Source organism: Argentina silus (assembly GCF_951799395.1).
Source record: "Argentina silus genome assembly, chromosome: 5".
NCBI classification, from domain to species: Eukaryota; Metazoa; Chordata; class Actinopteri; order Argentiniformes; family Argentinidae; genus Argentina; species Argentina silus.
Genome location: NC_139659.1, coordinates 7,141,635 through 7,168,726, shown reverse-complemented (window position 1 = coordinate 7,168,726; position 27,092 = coordinate 7,141,635). Strand labels below are relative to the sequence as shown.

General features: G+C 42.7%; 5 protein-coding genes and 1 pseudogene across 6 annotated transcripts in view; 3 read left to right on the top strand and 3 right to left on the bottom strand.

Annotated features, from left to right (window-relative positions):
- Positions 1-1,102: 1,102 nt before the first annotated feature.
- Positions 1,103-5,021, bottom strand: mzt2b (mitotic spindle organizing protein 2B). The gene is made up of 5 exons (XM_083670894.1): positions 4,907-5,021; positions 4,447-4,642; positions 4,076-4,242; positions 3,084-3,218; positions 1,103-2,285 (listed from the first exon to the last, which is right to left on the bottom strand). Exons 2-5 carry the CDS (start codon positions 4,629-4,631, stop codon positions 2,125-2,127), a joined length of 648 nt encoding a protein of 215 aa, XP_083527020.1. The 5' UTR covers positions 4,632-4,642; positions 4,907-5,021; the 3' UTR covers positions 1,103-2,124.
- On the top strand, positions 4,781-6,426 carry LOC310804671 (tubulin alpha chain, testis-specific-like; annotated as a pseudogene). Its single transcript has 2 exons — positions 4,781-4,859; positions 5,263-6,426. The product of its transcript is annotated as a tubulin alpha chain, testis-specific-like (transcript).
- An 890-nt stretch (positions 6,427-7,316) lies between these two features.
- trim23 (tripartite motif containing 23) lies at positions 7,317-14,070 on the top strand (the record flags this gene model as incomplete). The annotated part of the gene is made up of 11 exons (XM_083669513.1): positions 7,317-7,412; positions 8,114-8,276; positions 8,595-8,716; positions 8,838-9,116; positions 9,382-9,564; positions 9,844-10,059; positions 10,309-10,443; positions 10,573-10,702; positions 10,942-11,052; positions 11,220-11,344; positions 11,463-14,070. 11 exons carry the CDS (start codon positions 7,317-7,319, stop codon positions 11,640-11,642), a joined length of 1,740 nt encoding a protein of 579 aa, XP_083525639.1. The 3' UTR covers positions 11,643-14,070.
- Positions 14,071-14,211: 141 nt separating this feature from the next.
- Positions 14,212-17,959, bottom strand: ppwd1 (peptidylprolyl isomerase domain and WD repeat containing 1). Its single transcript, XM_083669512.1, has 11 exons — positions 17,811-17,959; positions 17,592-17,694; positions 17,272-17,375; positions 17,021-17,141; positions 16,396-16,843; positions 16,075-16,265; positions 15,698-15,887; positions 15,310-15,491; positions 15,037-15,118; positions 14,633-14,815; positions 14,212-14,424 (listed from the first exon to the last, which is right to left on the bottom strand). Exons 1-11 carry the CDS (start codon positions 17,947-17,949, stop codon positions 14,281-14,283), a joined length of 1,887 nt encoding a protein of 628 aa, XP_083525638.1. The 5' UTR covers positions 17,950-17,959; the 3' UTR covers positions 14,212-14,280.
- Positions 17,960-18,261: 302 nt separating this feature from the next.
- Positions 18,262-20,585, bottom strand: srek1ip1 (SREK1-interacting protein 1). The gene is made up of 5 exons (XM_083669767.1): positions 20,441-20,585; positions 19,872-19,919; positions 19,549-19,707; positions 19,269-19,338; positions 18,262-19,175 (listed from the first exon to the last, which is right to left on the bottom strand). Exons 1-5 carry the CDS (start codon positions 20,451-20,453, stop codon positions 18,995-18,997), a joined length of 471 nt encoding a protein of 156 aa, XP_083525893.1. The 5' UTR covers positions 20,454-20,585; the 3' UTR covers positions 18,262-18,994.
- Positions 20,586-21,035: 450 nt separating this feature from the next.
- The window catches only part of cwc27 (CWC27 spliceosome associated cyclophilin), a 28,935-nt gene continuing 22,878 nt past the window's right edge, over positions 21,036-27,092 (top strand). The window contains exons 1-10 of the mRNA XM_083670108.1: positions 21,036-21,212; positions 21,747-21,843; positions 22,216-22,328; positions 22,605-22,748; positions 22,946-23,044; positions 23,167-23,270; positions 23,398-23,467; positions 23,600-23,679; positions 23,835-23,871; positions 24,010-24,173. Of these exons, the coding sequence (XP_083526234.1) occupies positions 21,171-21,212; positions 21,747-21,843; positions 22,216-22,328; positions 22,605-22,748; positions 22,946-23,044; positions 23,167-23,270; positions 23,398-23,467; positions 23,600-23,679; positions 23,835-23,871; positions 24,010-24,173 (950 nt within the window). The 5' untranslated portion in view covers positions 21,036-21,170. The remainder of the gene's footprint in view (positions 21,213-21,746; positions 21,844-22,215; positions 22,329-22,604; positions 22,749-22,945; positions 23,045-23,166; positions 23,271-23,397; positions 23,468-23,599; positions 23,680-23,834; positions 23,872-24,009; positions 24,174-27,092) is intronic.

Below are 27,092 nucleotides of genomic sequence, written 5' to 3'. Positions count from 1 at the left end.
TTACCCAGGTCTCTCTCATCACACGTATACACAGTATAATGAGAGTCACCAATACTCTCACACAAATAACTTAACATGCTGTCACAGAGATGCACCTATCCATCAATCTATGGTGACCATACAAACCACACCTCACCCTCACAAACAGAAAACAAAAAGACCATAGAAACGGGCAGTGTTCTGTTCTACCTTTGAGTGCTACTCGAGGCACACCCCTTGACTGTGCTTTCACTGCTCCCTTGTGGTCAAAGAAAACATGTTTCCTCTATAAGAGATCAATGTAGAGTTTACAAAATATGTTACAAATACCATTTACAAATACAAATTTAAATAATCAAGATTTATTACAATTTCAAGATGAAAACATAGCTACTGTCCTTTCAAATGTACATGTTTTTTTATGTCATGACAGCAATAATTTTATACCAGAGAAAGTATACTATATATTACATACTTCTGAAAATGGTGGACAAAGCATTTTACAAAGAAACAATGGTGCACAATGGTGTTTCAGTCAATTCTGTACCTGAGAAAGACAGATACATACTGGATGTACACTGCCTTTCACTGTCAAATAGCAGTGGAGAAAAAGGCCATGAAGCAAAAACATTTCTTAAGCATCATCTCATAAAATGGGCAATATACTTTGCAGTGACATTGAAAAGATATGTTGGGTGGGGAGGCACAAAAAGAAAAAAATCTTGGATACTTTAAATTCCAATAGATAAATGGCTTTGTACCACATGTATAGTTCCAAGGATAAGGTCCAAGGTTTCTAAATTAGAACCATTTATATTCTCAAGACATATATGCTGTTCATATGTAACTACTAACACAGGTGGGAAAGAATGAGGACACCTTAAGAATACCAACAAATCCTGAATTTAAGAATAAAATAACAATTCTGACATGACAGAACTGAATAGAGAAAAGCAGTTAACCATTGTGTGCTCTGTTGAAGCACCATTGTAATAAAAATGAGAATATAACCACTTAAACGGACCACTTGACTGTGCTTTACTTACAGGCTCTTGGGTAGGCAAAATCATTCTGCACATACTGGTTAGATTATGAAAAAAGCATTGTAGACTTCTTACAGTGGTCCTAAAAAAAATATTTTTATTGATACATTTTGGGACAAGACAGAATGAGCATGTTTGATTCCACAATATCTAAATATCTAAATGTTACAGATATTTCAATGCTTAATTTTTTTTTTTTTTTTAAAGTATAAGAAGACATACAAATCAACAGGCAAAGTTCAGCAAGTTGGCTGAGTAAATTCATGAAATACTCAATATAATAATAGTTTACACAGGTACAGTAGCCCATGCCCAGAGATCATACCCGTCTAACAGTATAGGGTCCACAATAACAACTGGCAACAGGAGAACAAATAGTTAATCTCAGTAACAATTTACTTGAACTCTTCATCATAAGGCTCAAATATAAAGTCACATAACAATGACACAATAAATACTATAAACATTCATGACAGCTGATATCAGTTTATGGCAACTGTCTCCACACTGGCATAAACTGGTATCCATGTGAGCTACTTGGGTAGCTGACATTTGTGTCATGACAGTGAGGGCAGTTCTGATCAATTCTCAGAAACTGTCGTGCATGCTTATAGCTCCTGTAATATTCTTGCTATGAGCGTCCTGGAGGCTGTGTGTTAAAAGGCCGCGCCTACACTTGAAACTTAAATCTGACTTTTGTCATCCTTATAAGATGATCCTATACAACTGTACAGGTGTATTTAATAGCCTGTATGCGCTTTCGGTGGCCGGATTGCATCTAGACTGGATATAAATCGGAAATGGTGTACATTGTGGCTTGATTGTGTTTGAATTCGTCTGACCAACTCGCGAGGTGGACGAGCTCGCATTGTATTTCCGATTTCTATCCAGTCTAGACGGCCACTGAAAGCGCACACAGGCTATTAATACAGCAAGGGGAGAAAGAAATGCGGACACAGTGTGGGCGCGGGAGACTGTTAGAAACACATTTTAAACGTTTTAATACCAGATGTGGACGCACATTCTGTGACGGGATTGTGATCTGATCATCATATTCAGATAAAAGAAGTCTGATTTAAGTGTCAAGTTTGGTGTCAAGGCCTTAGTTGGAGGGTGTGATCTGAGAGGATGAGCTGCTGCTGCCTGAGCTCTTGGTGGTCTTCTGCCCCCTTGTGGCGCTGGGCTGGCGTGGCACCCTCTGGCTGGAGCCCTCTCTGTCCCGACTGCTCTTCTCACTGTGGCCTGCACCTGCTTTACTCCGCACTGTAGACATAAAACAAGAGACAGGGTTAGTGTGTGTGTGTGTGTGTGTGTGTGTGTGTGTGTGTGAGAGAGGTCATAGATCTGTGTGTATGTTGCAGTGGGAGTAGATGTATGTTGACATGTGGAGCAGAGTAGACCTATAGAGCTCAAGCTCAAACCAAAGTCTGACCTCTCTTCAGAAAGGGCAATTATACCTCTCCCAATCACAGGTAGCAACCTACAGTAACACACTAGTGGAACACATGGCATGATGGCAAAGACAGCAGAGTTTGGGGGAATGTTAAGAACATGCAGATGAGCATGGGGGACATTCATAAAAGTAGGACAGATAGCAATGAATGACAAACAATCAAGATGGAAGACTGTTTGCATTAGTGGGGTGAATGAGTGCAGGGGTTGGTCTTTCTTTCTTGCTTGTTTTTTTTCCTTTCTCTCCAACATAATCTGGTCATATGCCATTTACCTTTCCCTCAAAGCACCCCACTGAAGGACAAGGTTGAATATCTCACAGGCCAGAACAGCTGAATCACATTCAAAATCATGCATTCCATGCCACCACAGAACCCACAAAGAAATACCACCACACAGGTCCCAGCAATATGACACTAATCACAACACTAATCACAACACTAATCACCACACACAGCGAGTCCTCTCACACTCAGAAGAGCAATAATACACTTTACATGCCACAGTAAGTAAACTCAAGCTGAAGCTGAAGAGAAGGATATACAGGCATACAGACAGACAAACAGATAGATAGAGGGAGGGAGCAAAAAGAGACAGTGAAGAGGGGACCTTGAGAGTGAGGAGCACAAGCGTCTTGGGGGCCATAGACCACGATCTTAGTGTTGACCCGGGTGGGCCGAGGGCCAGAGGAGGAGGGGGGAGGGGCGGGGGGCTTAGTGCTCTTGCCAGAGACAACAGTCTCATCTTAAGGAGAAAAGAGATACAGACGCACAGAAATACAGATACACACCGTGTTTGTGCATATATATTACAGGTACGTAAAGACACAAATACACACGAGGAATCAGAGAGGAGTTTGACTGTATTTCATATGATGTTCCCCATTCATTCCATTCAGCAGGCAGAGGCCTCTATGGAGTGAACAGGAGTTAGTGAGGGAGATTAGGTGTAGAAGCACAACCTGGAGTAGGCATTAGTAAGGAATGTGATCATCCCACATGCCCAGCTGGGGCAGTGGAGGGGTTAATATCTTGCTTGAGCAGGATATAGGCTAGGGGTAAGGTAAGGGGCTGCAAAGCAAGCAAGGCTGACAGAAGGAGAGATATTATGGGACACAACACACTATTAAAGTCCATACGTCACACACTGCAGAATGTAAACAAAACTAATTTCTGGAGACAGGCGTCATTGTTATGATTGCTAGCAAAAAGAAAGTTAGCCCAAAATATAATTAACAGTAAATTCCAGTAAATCACTCAATTTATCTTACCTGCAAGCTTTTGACCGTGGGCAAAATTAGAACTATAGATCTACCGTTTGTTAGCAACCAGATATTAGCTCAGATATTAACTTTTGCTAGCAATCATAATTGAATTTCCCCCTGGGATAAATAAAGTTTCTATCTATCTATCTATCTATCTAATAGTGACCTCTGTCTCCAAAAATGACGAGTGTCTCCAGTTGTGTTTAAATTCTGCAGTTTGTGACGTACGGACTTTGATAGCGTATAGACATTGAGGTCAATCACAACTCCCAGTACATGAGACTGAGTTTAATATTCTTATATCCTGACTCTCCCTACCCCTGATACAGATACTGACCTCTGGGCTCTGAGGGGGCTGTAGTCGTGGTGGTGGTTGTGGTGTGGGAAGCAGTGGTGGAGTCTCCCATGGAGGTATCTGCTATCCTCTGGACAGCACACATATCCTTCAGGGTCTGGAATACTGCCAAGGGAGCCACGTTCATCTTCAACAAGTCCACAATGATCCTAAAGGGGCAAGAGAAGCAGCTAGTTAAACTATGCACATGGCATGTGGCTATGTACATACTGTGGCACACGACATGTGTGTCTGTCGAACTATAGGTGAGTGAATCTCACTGGTATAATAAGACGTATCTGGTGTGAAAGAACTGGACAGGTGTCAAAGAGAGGAGGGAAAAGAGCCCGTTTTGAAATGGACATTTGACTTACTTGAAAACCTCTTGGTCCATGGCAATACCTGTAGCCTGTGTTAACTCAAACAGCTCACTCTCTTCCGCATTAAGAATTTTCTTTTTCTTCATAGCATACTTCGTGACATTTCCACTAACAGTGACGCCCAGGGCAGGGGAGTCTGGAGCTGTGGGGAGCGGGGCGGACTGCTGCGAGTGAGACATCACAAATCTCTCTAGATACCAGGAGAGGAAAGATTACATAATTAAGTATTTGATACATATGTCCTGATCAGATCTGCATCTACACAATTAAAGAATCCTATCTGCATAACGACTACTAGCACACACGGTAGAATGTTCTTACCTAGCCGATGTCGCTTCTGGGCTTTTGTATAACTGACATGTGTATCCCTGTAGATGGGATTCCTGTATCTCTACAGGGGTACAAATGTTAGATACACAAAAGCCTGTAAGAGGCGACTTCGTCTATTTCTTACCTGGTTTGAAGGCAAGCGGGGGCAAACGTGGATGAATTAGAGTGTTAGCTACTTATTTAGGGGAAATATGCAGACTGCCTAGTTGCTTTGGCAGTTATCATATTGTGCTGAAGAAAATAAAGACGCACAATATCTACGTCATCATGCTTAAAAAAGAGGTGTTGTAAAAAGAACGCAAGAGGGCGCTAAATAACTAGGACAAGAAATTATTTACATTGAATTTGGCAGTTAACCGTTACAAATTACAGAGCCACGGAGATAGGAGTGTGTAAACTCGCTAGATAGTGACAGAAGATAGCCATTTGTCAAAATTAAGTAACTTTATTGCTATCATGATCACAGTTCTTATTTTGTAGCCTCATCAATATGCATTTACATCCACGTTGGTCAGGCCGGACGGAGTGCAGATCGGGAATGCATGCTGAGAGCTGTATAGCTTGGAGCATGGCATCCAGCTAGATGGCCAAAATGCCAACCGGCAAAACCATCGGCGGACTTCTTCAGCGAGACAGGAATGGACACATGTCCCACGGGCTGTGTTTGTTGATCTCGAACCAACTGTTCTTAACGAACTCGGGAACATACCGGCAGCTTTTCCACGCAGAGAAGCTGATCAACGGTAAGGATGCCGCTAACAAATACACATGAGGCCACTATACCTTCAGTAAAGAGATCGTGGACTTGGTGCTTGACCGAGTTCGCAAGCTGTCGGATCAGTGCACTGGGCTGCAGGGCTTCCTCATCTTCCACAGCTTTTGGCGGTGGAACTGGTCCAGGTTTTGCCTCTCTGCTCATGGAGAGGCTGTCAGTTGACTATGGCAAAAATTCAAAGCTGGAGTTTGCCATTTACCCTGCTCCTCAGGTGTCCACAGCAATGGTGGAACCCTACAACTCTGCCTCGCTGCGCTTTGACGGATCACTCAACGTGGACCTGACCGGCGAGATCCAGACCAAATTGGTGCCTTACCCCAGCATCCATTTCCACTTCCCACTGGTACTGGTCACCTACGCGCCTGTAATCTCAGCTGAGAAGGCCTACCATGAGCAGCTCTCAGTGGCGGAGATCACAAACTCCTGCTTTGAGCCCGCCAACCAGATGGTGAAGTGTGACCCACGCCTTGGGAAGTGCATGGCCTGTTGAATGATGTGGAGTGGGGATGTGGTGCCCAACTACTGCCCATTGCCACCATCAAGAACAAACGCACAATCCAGTTTGTAGACTGGTGTCCTACAGGCTTCAAGGTGGGCATCAACTACCAGCCGCCCACTGTGGTGCCAGGGGGAGACTTGGCCAAGGTGCAGAGGGCTGTGTGCATGCTGTGCAACACAACGGCCATCGCTGATGCCTGGGTACGGCTTGATCACAAGTTCGACCTGATGTACGCCAAGCCTGCTTTTTTGCACTGGTATGTGGGTGAGGGCATGGAGGAGGGAGAGAGTTCTCAGAGGCCAGAGAGGATCTGGCAGCCCTGAAGAAGGACTATGAGAAGGTGGGAGAGGCTGGGGAAGGAGAGGAATGAACCCACCCATTCAACATAATCGTTCTGATATCACCCTTCCCTGCCAATTAATACAGTTCTGTTTTGTAAACAAACAAAAAGGCACCTGGTCCTCAAGTTTACTTTCTGTATCTAGTAATGATATATTGATTTCTCCCTTTCACTTACATTAATCATGACATGTCAAAGGAAGGAAAGGAGACGAGGATATGAAGTACTGTAGTTAATAAACTTAGATGAAGAAAGGAAGCTGCAGAGGTCCGGATGAGTCAGTTTAATCGTCTTTTATTAATCATAACTTCATCGTTACAATCCACGGCCAGATGTGGGGGCTCCTATACAGTCAATGATGTCCCCCCTAGTCTAGTCTAGCCGTTCAGTCTTATATACAAAACAGCATGCTTTGTCTTCCAGATTTGGGCATGGAATCCCTAGGCCCGCGTTACTCTAAACATTTTCAACCTATACTATTGTGATGTTCATAGCCTTAACCAAATAAGGCTATTCCTAGCACTGTCTCTCTTGCATCGTTTCCTCAATCTACAGTGGCCAACTGCATGCTGCATCTTCCATTGTGCACAACACTGGTCAGAGCAAAATACACTACAGTACTATAAATACAAATACAAATGGAATGGTTGTGCACCAATATTATTTAGAATGGTCGGAAACAGCTGACAGACTATTCCACCATCATTTTAGGGGGCAATCGACCGTTGTCAGTTTCACTGTTGCTATTGATTTGTCAATATCCGAAACACATTGACTAATTATTGTCAAATCGAAACAAAGCTACATGAATATGTTTAATATGTTCATGCTTTGTGACCACATGTGGTAGTCTACTACGGGTACTTCGCATACGCATTTTCTGATTCCCACTGTCACCGTTGTAATGGTTTATTCCAAGGATGGCCGCTGCTGTGGGTATAAACAAGCAGGGCACCGCAGCACCGATGGAGCCCTGTGTTCGACATGGGAGAGGGGCAAGTGGAGGCACAGTGAAGGTTGGTGTTAAGCAAATTAAACAACTATAGAATCATGTGTGGGGGGTGGGAAATTGGCGATGATCGTGACTTTGCCTTAACTACCAACAATTTCGCCGGATCCAGTTGCCTTCGTGGCTGGATGCTCCTGTCCTGTTCTGCTGGGGGCGGACGTCGCTGCAGCACTCTACTGTCCGTCAAACCTCGGCCTCCGACCAAAGACGGACTAGATACCCCAGAACTCAGTTTGTGATTCTGGGTCACCCGTTCCCCGTACAGTTTGCTATATACTGTAAATCAAATCCCAGTCAACTGGATGCGCAGAATATGCTACTGCCTCATTGCTTCGTGACTGCTGACGTTAGCTATATGCTACATTGCTACATTACATTTATAGATTATCTTTTGACCTAGCTAAAGATCTTCTTTTGGATTGTATAGAAAGAGTCAATATCCCATGTATCATCCCTCTAAAAATTGCGTTTAAAATCTGGTGCGTAAAAGGATCTGGCTTTTATCTAGTGTTATCACACACTAGTTTAACAATAACAAACCATCAAGTGTGGTTGTATATCAATTGACAGCTTGCCCCTCTTAGCTTTGGTTAGACATCATGCAGGACGTGGGTACAAAAATATACCTGACTTTGAGATGCGCAATGTAAAGGGATCTGTCAGGTTCAGCCAAACTATTATCTCAAAACTATGCTTGTTGTTTTCCAGGTGCTTGAGTGTGGGGTATGTGAGGATGTCTTCTCTCTCCAAGGGGACAAGGTCCCTCGGCTCCTGCTCTGTGGTCACACTGTGTGCCATGACTGTCTCACCCGGCTACCACTGCATGGCAGGGCGGTCCGCTGCCCCTTTGACAGACAGGTCACTGAGCTGGGTGAGTGCAACACTGTTACGTTTTCCATCTATGAAAATGTGATGTTAAAACATCAGGGAAAAGGAATACATGATGCATGATTCCATGTTAATCACTTATTTTATTTTGCAAGACAGTCTTGCATGCACGGAGAACAGTACTTCCTTGTGTGCCAAGGGAGACATTATCGCTCTTACATTATCGTTCTTACATTATCGCTCTTATCCTCTACACTTGCAATACCCTATTATGTATGAGGATGGGTTAAACATCTTCTCATAGACCAACACATTAAGTATCATGTGACTGAGTGACCTTTCTCTCTGATTTCTTGACCAGGGGACTCTGGGGTGTGGGGGCTGAAGAAGAACTTTGCGCTGCTGGAGCTTCTGGAGAGGCTTCAGAATGGGGCCTCCAACCAGTCAGGCATGGCAGAGGACGCCCTCAAAGGGATGGGAGAGGTAGGAAGCCCTTTTTGGCTATTCTCCTGATTTTTCTCCTATTCTGCTGATATTAGTGGTAAATGCAAGGTATCATCATCCTCTCATGTCTGTTCCTCTCTCCCTTCTCCTCTCATTCCAGTGTGTAATCCGCTGTGATGAGGATGAGAGCCACACAGCCTCCATGTACTGTACCGTGTGTGCCACCCACCTGTGCGCAGAGTGCTCCCAGCTCACCCACTCTACCCGCACCCTGGCCAAGCACCGCCGTGTACCGCTGGCAGACAAGCCCCATGAGAAGACCCTATGCTCACAGCACCAAGTCCACGCCATCGAGTTTGTCTGTCTGGAGGAAGCCTGCCACCCTGGCCCGCTCATGTGCTGCGTGTGCAAGGAGTACGGCAAGCACCAGGGACATAAGGTACAAAAGGGCGAATGGGATATTAATTTCTATGTCCTGTGTAGTGGTGCAATGAGAAGAGATAAATGTAGCCAGGGACCAACCCGCCTCAAAACTAAGTTTTAGTTTTGTTTATTTCACATCACTATATACACATAATTACACATGCACTACACATGTTTGTAGTTTATAGAATGTAAAATGTAATACAGTTTACAAACACACATTTAAGAAAGTTGTTATTCCTTGTATTAAATCATTTTTTTCCTGTTTGGTCCCCCTGTAGCATGCTGTTCTTGAGGGTGAAGCCAATCAAATCCGTGCGTCCATCCTGGACATGGCCCATTGCATCCGCACCTTCACAGAGGAGGTGTCTGAATACTCACGCAAGCTGGTGGGCATCGTACAGCAGATCGAGGGGGGAGAGCAGATCGTGGAGGATGGGATCGGCATGGCACACACTGAGCATGTAAGAGCAGCTCACAATGGACATGACACTCAATGACTGAGCAGATTATGTATTCAATGTATTTCCAGGCCTGAAAATCCATGAGATTGACATGATAGTTTGAAACATATATTGAACACTACACATGGTTTGACTAAAATTACGACAACACATAAACAATGGAGAAAAGCAACCTCAGATGTAGGGTTATGATGGTGTAAAAGAGTTGTACAAAGCGATAAGGCACTTTTTTCATGTCCTCTCTAACGCAGATGGAATGTCTTGTCTCTGGATCCTCAGGTCCCAGGCACAGCGGAAAGCGCCCGCTCCTGTGTGCGAGCCTACTTTGCAGATCTCCATGAGACGCTGTGCCGTCAGGAGGAGATGGCGTTGAGCGTGGTGGACGCCCACGTCAGGGAGAGGCTGATCTGGCTGCGGCAGCAGCAGGAGGACATGACCATCCTGCTGTCCCAGGTCTCCACTGCCTGCCTGCACTGTGAGAAGACACTGCAGCAGGTAGGAGCCAACATGGCGGCCGATGAGTGTCTGTGGTAGCAGGGTAGACCAGGGATTCTCAATGTCCATCCTCAGGACCTGCTGCCTGGGATTCATTCTAGATGAGCAGCAATTAGTTGCAACTACATATGTTTGGTTATTTGCAAGCAATGAACTGCGATATTTTTAATCACATTTTAGAGATATTGATTGGTTGAAATGAACCTGCTTACAAAGTGTTTAGAATTCTGTTTGTCCTGGGCCCTGTAGGATGACTGCAGAGTTGTCCTGGCGAAGCAGGAGATAAACAGGCTTCTAGAGACCCTGCAGAAACAGCAGCAGCAGTTCACTGAGCTGGCAGACCACATTCAGCTGGACGCTGGCATCCCTGTCACCTTCACAAAGGTACATGCTCACCCTGGAAACTAGAAATAGTGAGGCAAAATAAAAGGAGTGAGGCCAAATTAGGAGGAATCGCTGACAAGCTTCCTGAGATTCCTATTTTGGAGATTTATAACACTCACTCCATTTCAGGACAACCGGGTCCATATTGGTCCAAAGATGGAGATCCGGGTAGTGACTCTGGGACTGGACGGAGCTGGGAAAACCACCATCCTCTTCAAACTGAAACAAGATGAGTTTATGCAGCCCATCCCTACCATCGGTAAATCCATGCATGATATGCATTTATCCAACAATCAATCATCTCCACCATCAGTAAAATCAATATTGTCTTTGTTGTGCAAAATTATTTATTATGGGTAAAATTATTTATTCTATGAGTAAATGCCTTTGTATGCAAGTCTCAAATGGCACACTTTTAACATTGAGATTTACATTTGAATATTTACCTCAGAATTTGTATTGACACACACCTTTATCTCCCTTCCCCCCCATCTTTAGGTTTTAATGTGGAGACAGTTGAATATAAGAATCTGAAGTTCACCATCTGGGATGTGGGTGGAAAGCATAAACTACGGCCTCTTTGGAAGCACTATTACCTGAACACACAAGGTATCTATCCCCTGTCTCTCATTACCTGCCATCCCTTACATTTATATCACTTCAGTATTATTTCACACTGATCTGCCTCTCTCTCTCTCTCTCTCTCTCTCTCTCTCTCTCTCTCTCTCTCTCTCTCTCTGTCTCTCTCTCTCTCTCTCTCTCTCTGTCTCTCTCAGCGGTGGTGTTTGTGATTGACAGCTGTCACAGGGACAGGCTGATGGAGGCCCACAGTGAGCTGGCCAAGCTGCTGACGGAGAAGGAGCTGAGAGACGCCCTGCTGCTCATCTTCGCCAACAAACAGGTACAACACACTGTTTATTCGTAAAAACCTTGATGTAAAATAAACCTGACTGACTTGCTGTTTTGTCTGTGTGCAGCAGGATTGACTGATAAACTGATTGATTTGTGATGTGTTGCAGGACGTCGCCGGGATTGTGTCTGTGGAGGAGATGACTGAGCTGCTGAGCCTACACAAACTGTGCTGTGGGAGGAGCTGGCACATCCAGGGGTGTGACGCCCGCAGCGGGATGGGCCTCCACGAGGGGCTGGACTGGCTCTCACGACAGCTGGTGGCTGCAGGCGTCCTGGATGTGGCCTAAATATCGCCTTCTTTTCTCTTCTGTGATGATGACATATTACCGGCCCCAGTCCCATCCTCCTAAGACACACACACCTAACCCTAACCCTAACCTACGTATAAGCCGGTGTTCTGGATGTGGCCTAAACCTCCCTCCCTTCCTTCCCTAAGGACTGACTGTCTTTATCAAGTGTACATCTCAGTAGTCTGAAGAGGTTCCTCACCTCCTTTTCTTCGTCTGCACTGATGTGAAAGAACTGGACAGGCGAAAGCAGGTCTTGGTAGCCAGTCCAGATGAGAGACAAGTAGAGGAGGCCACTTTAGACAATTGGGATGCAGCACCAACCCAACCCCAGCCACACCCACTCCATCCTCAAATTTTAACATGTTAATAAGCTTCTAAACCACACAAGCGAATCCATCATTAGTCCGAATGCTTTGTGCTCGGTTGTAGCAATACATGTCATCATATGGATTCAGATCATATGGATTCCTTCAAGCTTACTAACATGCTTATATTGGTGCATTCGTGACAAGTCGGAAACACAAACTCAGTGGGAAAAATCTATTTGAATGGCCCTCATCTTACAAGTGGGAAACTCGGGTATCATTCTCGAGCTCAGAGTTTACGACTTGTAGTTCTCTGACGTCATGTCAACAAGAAAGTAATCGCGAACATGGCAGGATTTTCAGAAGCTTACGCTAATGTGAAATGGAAATCTAACAACCATGAAACCCTAAGCTGTTGAATACACACTGAAGTTTGTTTTCATGCATGAGAGTCGCAAACTTGCAAAATTGCAAGTTAAAGCGACGATAACTGGCCAATGTTAGCCGTCACCTGCAGGCGTTCATGTTATTTGGAGTTTCCAACCTCAAATCACTTGAGTTTCCGTGTTGGTCATGAATGCACCATAAACTAGACATTGCCATCTTGCCTGATTTATATGAGGAAGCTTAGAGTAGCCATTTCATGGCCTAACATCATGTTGCAGATTATTTAGTTTGACACACTGCTCAGTTCCCTGTAAGGTTTATCTGACTACAGTATGTCACTCTGTCAACTATTATTGACCTGTCAAAAATTTACTTCTCAAAAGTTGTAATATTATGAGGAGGTAACGCACCCCTTGTGCTCTGACACAGTGAATTGTATCCGTGTTCCTGTATAATCATGTTACTCATGATTATTACCATCTTTATGGCATCAGTCTATAACCAATGCTAACCCATAACCAGTGCATCCTGTGAAGTTGTGTGCAAGATATGAGTATTCAATATCTATCTTATTTGCTGTTCAATGGAGTTAGACAGCAAAGGTATAGTGCTAACTCTGCACCATCTAAGTGTATCACTCAGGATCGGATATGGTTTCTCTCTCTAAAACCAACAAGAAGCAGAGGTCTACTTCCTGAGACATTTGCATGGTCCAAAACATAAGTTTATCCTCAACAGGATTTGCTTCTAGCTGGTTACAACTGTCTACTCCAAGGCTATACATATAAATGTTTCATCTTAACTAATGGTCCAATGTCCTTAATTTGGCTTTGTTCTTGCACTGCCTCAATGTCTTATACAAGCAATAGGAATTCATGGGGTCTATCAAACATCTTTGGGTTTCACATGTAGCTATGCTTTTGAGTTTATGATTTATTTAATGCTGCCGCTGGTCTAAAAAACAGCACACCAGTTAAGGTTTGGGCTGATCTGTTAACTTTGCTTTGGTTGAAACGTGTTACAAAAAAAATACAGTTTACTGAAAAACCTATTTATGTTCGGGGGTGGATTAACTTCCAGTTGATTGGAATTTACCTTTGTTTTGCGATGTTGTGGGAAAATGTATGAAGAGTGTTTATATGTGTTTATTCTGCTTCCTGTTTTGGGGAGCGTCTTGCATGCAGAATGCATTTTATGCAAAAGTCTGCTGCTTCAGTACATCTGACTTTATTTAGAACCAAATGGAGAAAATATCTGCTGTTGATCATAGGACTCCAGGTTTGAACTCTTCATTGCAAAAAAATGTTATCTTTGAGAACTGTGACAACCTTCTGTCTTTTAGGTCTTCTGTTTTAGCTATGTGGAGCGCTTATGAAATGTTACATTCCACATCCTTAGTAACATACTACATTGTGCAACTTAGTCAATCATTAACCCAACACCTTTAAGTCCTCTAATGCAATGTATCGAGGAACCATCCTTTGGTTTGAATTAACTTTCCTCATTGCTATGTAATGTTTACTACTTGTATTTATGTAAAAAACGCATGTGTTAAGAAGCCTTTCCCCTATTCTTAAAAATTCTCTCAATTAGTGAAAATCTTCCATTTCTGATGTGAGTTTTTGAAACATTTAGAAGCACAGGGCACAACCACACATTTGTTACTCGTGGACTTGATATGGCTTTTGTAAATCATTCATAATTAATGTGATGCTATTAAATAAAAAACAACTGATGAACATTTGGGGACATTGTGTGATCAGATTTTTTCTGTCAAGTAGAACATGTCAACAATCCAAGGCAAACATAATATTAAATATTTCTTCTATCCGAACAGTTTCCACATACACACAATAATGTCAGACACCTCAATGGATCGTTGAATAGCTCACTTTACTTTAAAAAAGGGTAATTGTACATGACAGTATGGTGAGGGAACACAATCACTTGATTGTGATGTTGATGATGCTGATGTCTTCGTAAGGTTTGTCGGTTTTGGGGTTGACTTTGACATTGGAGATCCTCTGAACGACCTCCATGCCTTTTGCACTTCTTCCAAAGACTGTGTGTTTGTTGTCCAGCCAAGGCTGTAAAGAAGAGCATGGAGAGATGTCAGTTACTGACAGCAGTGTAGAGATTGATTCACAAACTAAATCTGAGGGTCATAGAATGTTTTTAGAAACAAGCCAACCAAAACAACTGTAAATTGGCTTTTTGCGCACACACACAAGCACACAGAGTTGAACCAAAGGAACACCACACCAGTGTTAATTACTGTATCATAAGACCCTTTACCGTGGGTACGACGGTGACAAAGAACTGGGATCCGTTGGTGCCAGGGCCCCCGTTGGCCATACTGAGGGTGTAGGGCCGGTCGTGCCTTAGTGTGGCGTGAAACTCATCCTCAAACTCTCCTCCCCAGATGCTTTCCCCACCCATCCCTGTGCCTGTAGGGTCCCCGGTCTGGATCATGAAGCCCTGGGCAGAGAGGAGACACCAAGTTCAATCAAACATGAAAAGGAAACATGAAAGGAAACATGCTCCTCCCGATCACATTCTTGTACGTTATGTGTAGGGAAGTAGGTCCATCAACACCTTAACACTCCATTTCTAATCATTAAAACAATATTTGTGTATAACGTTTTGTAGGCACATTCAGTTTGATACAAGTTCACAAGAGCGCTGATGAAATGTCCTACCTTGATAACCCTGTGAAATATGTGGCCGTTGAAGTAACCATTCCTGCTATGCACACAGAAATTCTCCACTGTTTTAGGACACCTGAGATCAATTAAAAAGCCATTATTAATAACAGATATGCAATGCAAAAATTATAATAACACAGAGGTAAGGTCTTGAAGAGGTTAGTCTTTAAAAAAATAGAGAGAGATTTACATATCAAAGAAAAAAGGTTAGGATATTGCTCATTGCATTGTGGATGCATCAACTGGGCAGTCATAGTGGGAACCTACTCGACAGGGAAGAGTTTGATGTGGATGTCTCCCATGGTGGTGTGGATGATGGCACTGTCTGAGATCCTCTTGGGCCCTTCAGCCTGCGTGGCCGCCATCACCTCCTCCTTGGAGGGCTTCTCATTAAAGATGTCCCTGTCTGAGTCAGCGTTCTTAGTATCCTCTGGCTCCCTCTTGGAGAACTGTGAAAGCAAAGGAAACCATTTTTTGGAGAAGAACGCTGAGGTACACACTAAATAAATGAGGCTACAGTGGCGAAAGTTGAAATTCACTCCATTCTCCCACCACCCATTGAACCTCAACAACCGTAACATTCCCTATCCAGGAAACAGGAGAAAACACTTCGTACACTACCCTGGTAGCAGTGACATCAGGAGCGCCATCTCACCATGTAGAAGCGGTTCTTCTTGAATGCGGTGCAGAAGACAGTGGGGTCAGACTCCATGCTCTGCAGGGCGGGGTTATCAGACGCCTTCATCTCAATGGTGGGGGCCGTCTGGTTGACCTTGGCGCACCCCTGGAACAGGCACAGCTTGACCACACGGATGTTCTCAAGCTTCCCTAGGATCCGCACACACCTGAGAAGACATGTTAAGAATAAATGAAACACACAAATACATGTACAGTATGACAACCCCCTATTATCTTCACTCTCATATGACCACAGGTAAGTTAATTAGGTGAATTTGTTTTTAGATTTTTTGCTGGGCTGGAGCAAACCAGAACCACGGTTGTTGACCACTGTTTTGAGGCCCACAAGGTTACCTGTTGGTTTCCACGTTGATGACCTTAATGCCCAGCATGGTCCCGTAGAGGACAAAGTGGCCCGTCTCATCAAAGATGATGTTGGTCAACCGGATACCATCGACCTTCTCCAGTTCCCTCTCCACCGCCATCCTCCTCCCAAACTCCATGTCTGGCAGCTGCTGTCTCATCTGCTGCAGCTCTGTGAACATCTACCATACAGAAATGTGTAGTGAGCGTACTGGCACAAAATGGCAGCCATACATCACCGAGGTGACACGTAGCAGCTCTTCAGCAGCCACAGCTGTGGTGTTCCTGTGCAAAAGACCAGTTGGAACTTACTGTTAATGATTCATCAAACACCCTCATCAGTTTCCCGGACAGGAAGCGGAAAATCCTCACTTTTCGGTCAGAGGCAATGGTGGCCATTTTCTTGCCGTCGTGAGAGAAAGCCAGGCTGGTAGGATAGGTTTTGTTTTTAGCAAATTCATACAAGTCTGTGTCCGTTTTGTACTCCCAGTCCACGTGCCTGGGAAATTTGAATTCGTTTGGAAGGCCAGTCCAGTACTCCAGCATTCCTGCCTTATCTGCAGACACAATGACCCGATATTTGGGATTCAGGCGGATCTGGGAGAGTGGAGAGGAGTGCATCTTGTCAAAGATGTGGAATGGTTCGTTGCTCCCCCGTCCGTCATAAACAAAGATCTTCCCTGTGGATTTCTCTGAGCAGGCCACTGTTGAGATGGCATCACCTGGATTGTAGATCCATTCACATTGGCCTGGGTGAAAGCTACACAAGAGACAGACCAGAGACCAGGTCAATATGCATTTTGCAGATGCTTTTATACAAAGGGAATTACAATCAACAGATTATGATCAAAGAAATTGTGATTCTGATGTATGCTGAGACAGTCAGCACATTGCTCCACAGTTTTCTAACTTCACCACTACATACCAGCAAACTCACCCCAACTTCAGCATGTTGATCATGTCAAAGTTGACAACATCAAATACTTTCATGGCCTGGTCATCCCCCACAGAGCAGAACAGAGCTCCATCAGCACTGACGGAAATACACTCAATCACACCTGTAGTAGAGATTGAAATAATTAAAGTCGGTCCACTTTTGCCACAAGTGACTTTTATTGTTCATTTATTGTTCAAACATTCATGATTGCATATGTGGTGTTATTTGAATAAACTTAAATTAATTCATACCCAAATGACTGCGGAAGTGTTTGACAAACTCGACCCCATGATCCTCTCTCTTCTTCCAAAACTTTACATGGCCGTCCTGACTGGCTGTGATGATGAAGTCTGTCCTGAGGGATAAAACAAATGAACTCACGTTCTAGAGGAAGGACAGACAACTGGAGACATTTTGCATTTATAGAAAACGTTGTTTTGTGTGTGTGTGTGTATGTGTGTGTTACACAAAAGCAAAGCCCAAATCAATTCAACCGGAAGTAAACACCCTGAAAGAAACTAAAAGGTTACTTCAGATTGCAACCATACACTTGAGATATTTGTATACTTACTTGGAACAGACCATCTGCGTGATTACATCCCTGTGCATGTAGCTTCGTTCATACATGGCAGCAGATGGCAAGTTGTCCAAATAAACGCGTTCATATTCCAGTACTGACAAAAACAAAATCATCATTGTGTGATTATTACAGTACCTCCTCAAGTCCTGGCATGCTAACGTGCTAGACGGTTGTCTGTCTAATCAATTTCAATGCAACAACAACAACTACCTTTTCTTTTCTTTGTTTGTGTAGCTTCGCTTGGCATGGGACCGACCCATCCTTCTTCTTCTTCTTCTGCATCTCCAGTTTCACCCTCTTTATCGTCAAGTTTTCGTTTGAGATCCGCGCTGTCTGTGGTTGCCGCCATTGTCACTGACTTCCTCGCAAATACCCCTCTGCCTCCGTCCGTACACCAATTGACGGGCTTGGAAAACACTCATAGCGAATATCGCCCCCTGTAGTATGGGTGTGAACCAGCTTCAACTCAAATAATACATATTTTCTTCATTGATAATATCACAAGCAGTATAACATGATAACAGAAACTGATCTAACACTTACATGGATAGGCAAAAGAGGGAAATGACTGTGTGGCTTTCAGCAGTCCTAGCTCATCATGTTAGCTAGCTCAATGTTCGTCATTGAACAAATTGAGACAGGTGCTCTTTGGAAATTCGTCCAGATCTGCTTTATTGTTGCTGGTTGGAGAATATGACCAGTTATGCAGGAACATCAAAATGTAAAATGTAATTCCATATGAAGATACAGAGGGAATGGGTACCAGTGTGCCTATTTCTGTTGTGTCAAAATAAAGTTTCATTAACCTACACTCCAATGTCTGTGCATTGGACAAACGGATGGATATTAGTCACTTATGCACAGAATAAATGGTACATTTGTGTGAATCACTATTCATTAAATGAAACTATTAACATTTCAAAGTCAGACTGGAGAGCTGAGACATCATACATAGGAATGTAATCAGGAGGTGTAAACAGGAGGGTGGACACCCATTTCCCCCAAAAGTGGAAAAATACAGAGCGAATTTCCTTTCTAAATCTGCCTTTGCCTTTAGGTGACTTGAAGCATCAATACTTGGAAGGTAAACAATTTCCTTTATTAACAAATGCCTAAAAAACACCTTTCAGCGATTGCCAATGACAAACCAGTAACAGCAAATGTGAGTATATCGATTAATTTTACTCCTGATAGCAGAGGCAATAGGCCAGATTCATGGATGGTCCTTTTATTACAAAAAAAAAATTCAGACATCACAGACAGACTTTATTAAGCGTTTGCACCTGTGCAACTAACTAGGGAATATTGTGTAAAAGGCTGTACAAATTAAGGTAAAATTAATATTAAAACAGGTGCAAACGTGTAATAAATCTGGTCCTAAATGGACAATCTCCTCAATCAGTGAGGAAATCTGAGGAACCACTGGAGCTGTCAGATGAGGAAAATTCATCTTTCTTTTTCTGCTTCTTCTTGTGACTTTTCCCATGTTCTTTCTTTTCCTTTTTGTCTTTTTTCTTGTGGCTCTTATGTTTTTTTCTCTTCTTGCTCTCCTCTTCATCACTTGAGGAAAAGGACCTACATGAAGCACAGCAAAATTATATTGCAAGAAAGGTTCGCCTCCTACTGCAGCCTAGGAACATCCAGTGACTAAGACTAAAAACCAAATACCTCTTTCTTGATTTTCTGTCTTTACTTTTCTTCTTTTTGTGTTTTTCTTTTTTAGCATCGTCCTGGGAACCTATGACAAGTGAGAAACAAAACAGTTAGGACATAAATCTCTTTAGTGAAAGTGTGGGTAACACAGTCAATGGGAGCAAGTGACTGGTTAGTAACTAGTAGCTACTCTGCCATGTAAGTGTCATAACAGAGTCACACTGTTCAGTTATAGATCAGTTATAAATGAGCATAGTCATTCAGCAAAACTGAACCGCCAGTCTATTGTACTTACCTTTAGAGTGCTGGCTACTACGGCCCAGCTTGTCATTGGGAAGAGCCTCCTGCTCATCCTCCGTACTCTCTTCACTGCTCGTACTGCTCACATCCAGAACAATGTCCTTCCGCGGGTCCACTCGCACAAAGTTTCGACACTCGAACGTCAAGTGGCCCGCTAATACACAAATAGGGTAAGAAAGTGGCCCACCATTACATGACCTATATCATTTGACACAGAGAATATAATAACCCTTGCTGTCTTTATAATGGCAATCCATTTGTATATGAACAAAGGGGGAGGGGATAGGGACAGTTTAAGCAATAGTAATAAATCCTTACGGTAGCCACATTTCTTGCACCCAGCTCTGATGTTGTCCTTATTGGGACCTGCACGATTGATATAAAAAATAAAGTTAATGTCTTGACAAGTTACTGAACTTGAATTAATTTGGGGAACTGGACAACATCCACAGAGCTGAAAATGTAGAGAAAAAATGTTGATCACACTATTCACACCAATAAAAGCCTGACTCATAGGAATCAATTGGAAACTATTTATTGTACCAGCTGTACAGTACAAAAAAAAATAATCGGAAAACTATCATTCATGGAATGAGGCCTGACATTACTGGGACTGGCCGACTGATGATGCAGCCGAGGGCTGTCGATCACAGCTAGTTGATTTCCGACTGAATCTTTATTACCGAAAGTCCTAAGTAAACATTTAACAACTACAATTATGCTGGTAAACAGTGTCAGTGATACAAAGAAAGTGCGACGTCTGCGTGTAGTTGTAAGCTAGCTAGATAGCGTATAATTAGTTCTGCCAAAAGCATATACCAAACCCACTCCAATCGGAATTAAATAATAACAAATTAAGAGTTGTAGCTATAAATGATAATACATACCTGGTGCAGCCATTACCACACTATAAAACACACAAATATTGATGTGATGGTTGGTAGCCAACTAGCCGAACTCAAAACTCGTTTCGAAACTTCTCAGTGTGTCCGCTCAACAAAATAGCACCGAGTAGGAAACATTAAGGGATTTGTAAGCAGATCCAACCGTACGCTACTTCAAACACACTCTAAGGAATATGAATCGATGCATTGTAATAAGTTATATGCATATTGTACAATTTACAACCAGTATATCTTCTAACATGGGGCTTTTATCACCATAAATGTAGCTTCAGTATAGCTAAAATATCTATATCATGTTCTCTACGGGTTAGTTAAAATGTAACACCAAACGGGGGAGCCAAACCAAACGACAAATATTAGGGATGTAATGTGATAATCATAATGCTGTACATGAAGATTTTCTTATATTTGAGAAATAACACTATATGTATTTGCATATACTTTTGTAACTACTTCAATACGAATAAGTATTACTCTCCAAACGGTCACTGCTTGAAAATATTATCTGGAGCCAAAACCTTGAACCCCCATTCAATTGAAGTAAACAAAGCATACGCAATTCCGCATGTTTCTAAACAACATGGTGGTTATCAGTAAGCAACAGAAGTAATCAGTGGTGTTTGAAAGATAGATAAGTTTCTCTAGTTACCTGCTGAAAATATAAGAATAACGAATTTTCCTTCTCTATTCATGCGTTTATCTCAACGACGAAATGAGTAACATTTACATTCAAGAACCACCAACAAATGGAAAGGTAAGGCTAGCTTGCTTGCTAATATCACATTGTTTCAACTCCCTTGCTGTGGTTTGGATTTGATTAGAACAATTTATAATAAATAATAATCACAATATTTTTCGGAAATAACGAATTTACTTGAGAGCTTTTATGGCTATGCTTGTTTATGACTTTTATGGCTATGCTTGTTTATGACCATCTATGATGTACATCCAGTTTCACGTTTCAACCTCTCACTCATTTTCATTCATTCAACTGTACGTTTCAAATTATATGCTTATCGAGGACTCCCACACATGCCAACATCAATGCTGAAAACCCAGTGAGGGTTAGGAGTGTATATTATGTTTATCCATATTCTCACTACCTACCCACCACTACTCACTCATCAATACTCGCCCTGGTCAGGGCTACAATTACTGTCTGTCCTCACAACTCCATTGATTTGTTTAGCCACATCGTCCGAGTGAGTACACAAATAAATAGAATTGTGAGAACAGCTACATACTCATGATTATGGACTTCAATGCATTTATTGTACTTTTTCCTAAGGTCCTGATAAAGACCTCTGCAGGGGACATTGACATTGAGCTGTGGTCCAAGGAGGCTCCTAAGGCCTGTACAAACTTTGTTCAGCTTTGTATGGAAAGTAAGTTAATGTGTGTGTGTGTGTGTGTGTGTGTGTGTGTGTGTGTGTGTGTGTGTGTGTGTGTGTGTGTGGACATATGTTGTCCAGCCGGAAGTGCAACCATCACACACTTGTTTGATAATTGTTATAACTGGAGCCTTTTAACTTCACATAACTCCTCTTAATGTTCTTCTCATTTTCTCAACTTTGAAACTTGAAATGGATTTGGCATTAGTCACTAACATAGAGAGGAATAACTTACAGAATACAGTTTAGTGCTGTGGCATGTTTGATGGAACAATACAGCAGATTATTTGACTTATTGGACTTATCCTGTCCATTTGTCACACTACACATCAGGTTAACGAACACACACCCTGCTGTCATTCCCAGGTTACTATGATGGTACAGTGTTCCATCGTGTGGTGCCAGAATTCATTGTTCAAGGGGGAGATCCCACCGGCACAGGGACAGGAGGAGAGTCCATCTACGGACGTCCATTCAAGGTTAGGTTTCACTGCCTCCACTAATTCATTGTGTGTGAACAATTTCTATCAAATAGGCTACCTGAGGGATTTAAAGGATGGGACAGCACATACAGAGAGACCTATATATACTACTATCAATATCATAATGTGTTCATAAATAGTCACTCTTCAAACATTAGTAGCTAGCAAACCCAATATTTCATCCTGGAGTGTTTGAGCATGTAAGTGTCTAACCATTGCTGTTGATAAAATGGCTTAGCTGATTTTTGTTTGGATTCTTATTTTGGCTCTCAGGATGAATTCCACTCCAGATTGCGTTTCAACAGAAGAGGTTTGGTTGCCATGGCCAACGCGGGGCCTCATGACAATGGAAGCCAGTTCTTCTTCACCTTGGGCAGAGCAGATGAGCTCAACAACAAACACACCATATTTGGAAAGGTAGGCATCGATGCCAGAGGAAATCTGGACAAATAAGTTGCACTGTATGACATGGCTAAACATTTCCAATGCTTCTTTACAATGATGTTTTGGTGTTTGACGCACAATCAGAACCAACAACCATTTATAACAAGTAGGAAATCTTTGAGCTGACTTCTGAACTTGAGAAAACTTATTATCTTCTCTCTCCAATGCAGGTGACAGGTGACACAGTTTACAACATGCTCAGATTAGCTGAAGTGGAATGCAATAATGAGGAGAGACCTCTGAATCCACACAAGATCCGAAGCACTGAGGTATGTTCTGTCATATGCTGTCATATAGCAGAGTAGTGTTGCATCACTTCTTTAAGTAATTTGTCTTACACACACTGCAGTTGTGTTACACATTGGTGCCTAAAGTCATTGCATCCCTGTAGGTGTTACATTCTCCATTTGATGACATCATTCCACGTGAAACCAAAAAAAACAAAAAGGACAAAGACAAAGAGGAGGGGAAGAAGTCTCAGTCCAAAGCAACAAAGTAAGGCTTTCATTTACAACATCTCTTTTTCTGCCCTTCACCCTTATTTGTAAGAATCACAATCACATATCTGTTGCCAAGTTGTAAACGTGGTAGCTATGAACAAAAGCCATATTTGTTTTGTCAGGAACTTCAGTCTATTGTCGTTTGGTGAGGAGGCTGAGGAAGAGGAGGAAATGGTGAATCAAGTCAGCCAGGTAATGTTTTTATTTTCAGCTTATTTATTTATTTCAACCATGAGAAATCCTATTTACTGTCTCCTCATCAATATTGTCTTGATTTTTAAAATCCATGTCAAATGAATTCCTACATTGTCTTTGTGTATGCAGACACTGAAAGGAAAAAGCAAAAGCAGTCATGACTTACTGAAGGATGATCCGAGGTTGAGCTCTGTCCCTGCTGTAAGCAGGTATACTGATATGCAGTAATTCCCATGTTGTTTTTCTCATGTTGGCCTATTGCTGTAGCTAATGCATTTCAACAACTGGGCATTCATCACACTCTTTTTTTTTGCCTTGATATGCTAATAGTTGAGACTGATTCGTATTTATTTTGTGTTGAAAGGAAAAAAGACAAAGGCGTGACTGGAGATGCAGCAGAGGTATGCGCCAATACCCCTTTGGTGTTTATATATTCATGCTGTGAACCCACAAGGCACAGTCACTACTTTATCATTTAAACACATCTTGAAAAGCGTCTCTGAAAAGCATCTCTCCTTTCATCTGTGTTTTCTGGTCAGGATGAGGATGATGAAGCCGAAGGGGACATGGAGGCGGATGAAGAGTATGACTCTGATGAGAGGGAGGAGATGAGGGAGCGCATCTCTAAAAAGCTAAAGAAAGGCAAGCCGGAGGGAAAGACAGAACCCAGCGAGGAGGATAGAGGAAAGAAGCCCAATCGCAGGTAAAACTAGATTTGCAAAAATGTCCTCCACCCAGTCTGTGGACCAGTGGTTAATCTCCTGTTTTCTTCAGTTGTCCAACAGGTGGCAGGATTGTATAACTGAAGTCAGTCACTGCAAACAGTCATGCCATTTATTAACTCTTTACCCCACTCCCCCCCCCTATATTTGTGTGCTTGTGAGATGCTTAGATCCCCCTTACTGATGGCTGAGGAGTATTAGATTTGTCCATTGACACCTTGGTGTCTGAGGTTTCTGTTGAGTCTGTGAAAAGCTGTCACGGATGTAAAAAGGTATATTGACCAGGGGGAGGCAATGTTGAACTGTGTCAGGGCAGTTGATCAAGTACAAGCGATGCCACACTAACCGGCTCAGCTGAATTTCCTTCTTGTGAACAGCTAAGTTCACAGGTAGATGGAAATACATTTTGAGGTTTTCAAACAAAAATAATCTTACATAGAGGTACTGCAGTGAGTTTCAGCAGCTTTGTAATAATGAGTAACATTACAGTACATTAATGTATAGTTTGTACATTATAATTAGTTGACAGACAAGATTTGAGTTTACAGACAGTTTATATGTATAGCAGCTGTAACTGCTTTAACGTATACTTGACAAGTTGATGGCCAGACTGCCACTGCTATATGTGGTTGACTGACTGCCACATAGAGATAAAACAACAAGTGTTTATGGCAATGACTTTTCTTGACCTCTGCCTAGGAGTGGGTCTTACTGATGCCAGGGTGTTGATGAGGCCTAGTGACGCTGTCAGCCAAGCAGAACTCCCTCTGCTGCTGCTCCTAACACCCACCTCAGGCCCTCTGGACCAACATCAATGGACCCAGCCAGGTCCCGCTAGGTGAAAGAGAAATGCTGGCACCCAAACCAAATTACTTTAGGCAAACAGCACCCTTATGCCAACTTTGCCTGAGAAAAGAGCGAGAGAGGGGGAGGATTGGCCTAAGACAGAGAGAAAGAGAGGGAAAAGGACTGGGAGAAAGACCGAGGGAGATAGTGATATGGACAGACAGATAAATCTTTCCCAAACTTCAAGTCCATTGTCCAAGATCAGTTACTGGGAGGGTTAGAATTATGGTTGGGGTGGGAGTTAAGGTAAGGCAGTGATGGAAATGGGGTTGAACCCATGGGACCTGGGTTCCAGGAGTGAACTTGTGTTATTGGTGTTAATATACAGTAATGTCAGCATTCAGTTTGTCTCTGGACCCCCCAGGGCCCCCCAGTGACTTCATCCCAATTCCATTATTGTCTGTTCCTTCTTCATCAGATTGGAAAAGCAATAAAAAAGACACTCCTACTCTTGAGATCATAGGCGTTAATCATACAAAGCACTTTGGCAACGACTGATGTTCTTCCATAGCTTTGGCTTGTCTTAAATGCAGCATTTATCTCTAGTTTCTGATCGGGTGACATTTCACATTCTCAGTCATAGTTCTAGTTCATACTTCCTGCCCCCATGCAGACTCCCACAGTAGCCTCATCATCAGTCCTGTTGTTATCTGGCTGTGTGTTATTTTACCCCTCATCATCAACACACCCTTCTCTCATTAAAGCTAATAGGATAAGGACTGGGTCCCAGTCAGCTGTGCGCTATGATTGACAGCCTGCCCAATGCAGACAGACTGTAGTATATTAAACACGAGCGCAGATTGTTTGGCTACAAGAACTGTAACCCAACACAGTGGTTTGTCTTGGCAGAAAATCAAAGAGTAGGCTCGTAGGTACAGTGTTGGTACAGGACAAAGGGGGTATTGTTGGAGGTTAAACCCCCCTCTCCCACCAGTGTTTTGCCTCGGCTTTCAACTGCTCTGTAGGCAAGGAGGAGCAAGGGCTGGTGTCTGGTCACCTGGGAAAGAGGAGAGGAGAAGATCTGAGAAGTGTTCTACTACAGGGCTCTGATTGTCTATCTGTCTCTGGGTCTGTCTCACCCTTTCTGGGTCTTTCTGTCTGTCTCTCTGGCCCTTTTCTTCTCTTCCTCTCTTGAGTGTATTTTTCTCTTGCTTGCTTTCTCTCTCCTCTTTCTCTCTGAGATAGTGTCTCAAGACGATAAGAGTGTTTTTTTATTATTTGGTCCTCCATTGTAATTTCTTTTATGCTCAATTGTAGGGGATACAACAGAAGGACATTCTTCTCCTTGAGCATGTGTATCTGTGGTGTGTCTTTCTCCCCACAGCAGGTTTCAGGTGAGATGGTAAAACAGTGACTACATCATTTCTGTTAAAATCAAGTCTGAGTAGACAAACTTGAAAATTACGAATCTCGTTGAAAGCCAAATAGTTTTCATATCAACACATAACGTCTTTACCATATTGGCAGGCAATTGTTTACCATTGTTGCGCAGTATTTCATTTTCCTCAGCACCATAAGACTTTTTAGAAGTGCATATTTTCACATAATGTCAAATCACAATTCTTCGAATTAACAACAGTAATTTGGTTCTGTCCGAGAGAGAGAGTGATAAACTTTGCAGGCTCTCCCAAATACCTGGAACTGAAGGGATGCAGTGTTACATGCTTTATATTACCAGAGTATCTTGCCATACACTTCTCATATTATTCTTGTATGATTACCAAATACATTTGGTTATGATAAGTGATGATAAGAAATATGTATTTATTGATTTATCAAGCTTTTATGTACTTATCACATCATTATCCACATTATACTATATCAAGCTGTATATCCTGATTCTGAAACAGGTAGTGATATCAATCCCATTTCCCACACCTAGAGTACAATGCACTACTGAGACAGATAAACACCTCATCACATTACTATTGATGAAGTCAGGTTTACTCTGTTTGAAGTGTCCAGAGACTCTTCGACGGGGTTGATTTGAAAAAGACCCTGTTGAAGTAAGTCCCAAAAGCAGTGCATGTGGTAGCCGCCACTTTTAAACCCGA

Excerpts from the sequence above, each read along its gene's own strand:
- mzt2b (XM_083670894.1), bottom strand. The coding sequence starts at position 4,631 with ATGTCTCACTCGCAGCAGTCCGCCCCGCTCCCCACAGCTCCAGACTCC. Across the intron at positions 4,243-4,446 it reads ATGGACCAAGAGGTTTTCAA|GATCATTGTGGACTTGTTGA; the intron begins GTAAGTCAAATG and ends TTGCCCCTTTAG. Across the intron at positions 3,219-4,075 it reads AGCCCCCTCAGAGCCCAGAG|ATGAGACTGTTGTCTCTGGC; the intron begins GTCAGTATCTGT and ends TTTCTCCTTAAG.
- ppwd1 (XM_083669512.1), bottom strand. The coding sequence starts at position 17,949 with ATGGCGGCAACCACAGACAGCGCGGATCTCAAACGAAAACTTGACGAT. Across the intron at positions 17,376-17,591 it reads ACGCAGATGGTCTGTTCCAA|GACAGACTTCATCATCACAG; the intron begins GTAAGTATACAA and ends TTTATCCCTCAG. Across the intron at positions 17,142-17,271 it reads ACACTTCCGCAGTCATTTGG|GTGTGATTGAGTGTATTTCC; the intron begins GTATGAATTAAT and ends TCTCTACTACAG.
- srek1ip1 (XM_083669767.1), bottom strand. Across the intron at positions 19,708-19,871 it reads GTGCAAGAAATGTGGCTACC|CGGGCCACTTGACGTTCGAG; the intron begins GTAAGGATTTAT and ends TTTGTGTATTAG. Across the intron at positions 19,176-19,268 it reads GACAGAAAATCAAGAAAGAG|GTCCTTTTCCTCAAGTGATG; the intron begins GTATTTGGTTTT and ends TGCTTCATGTAG.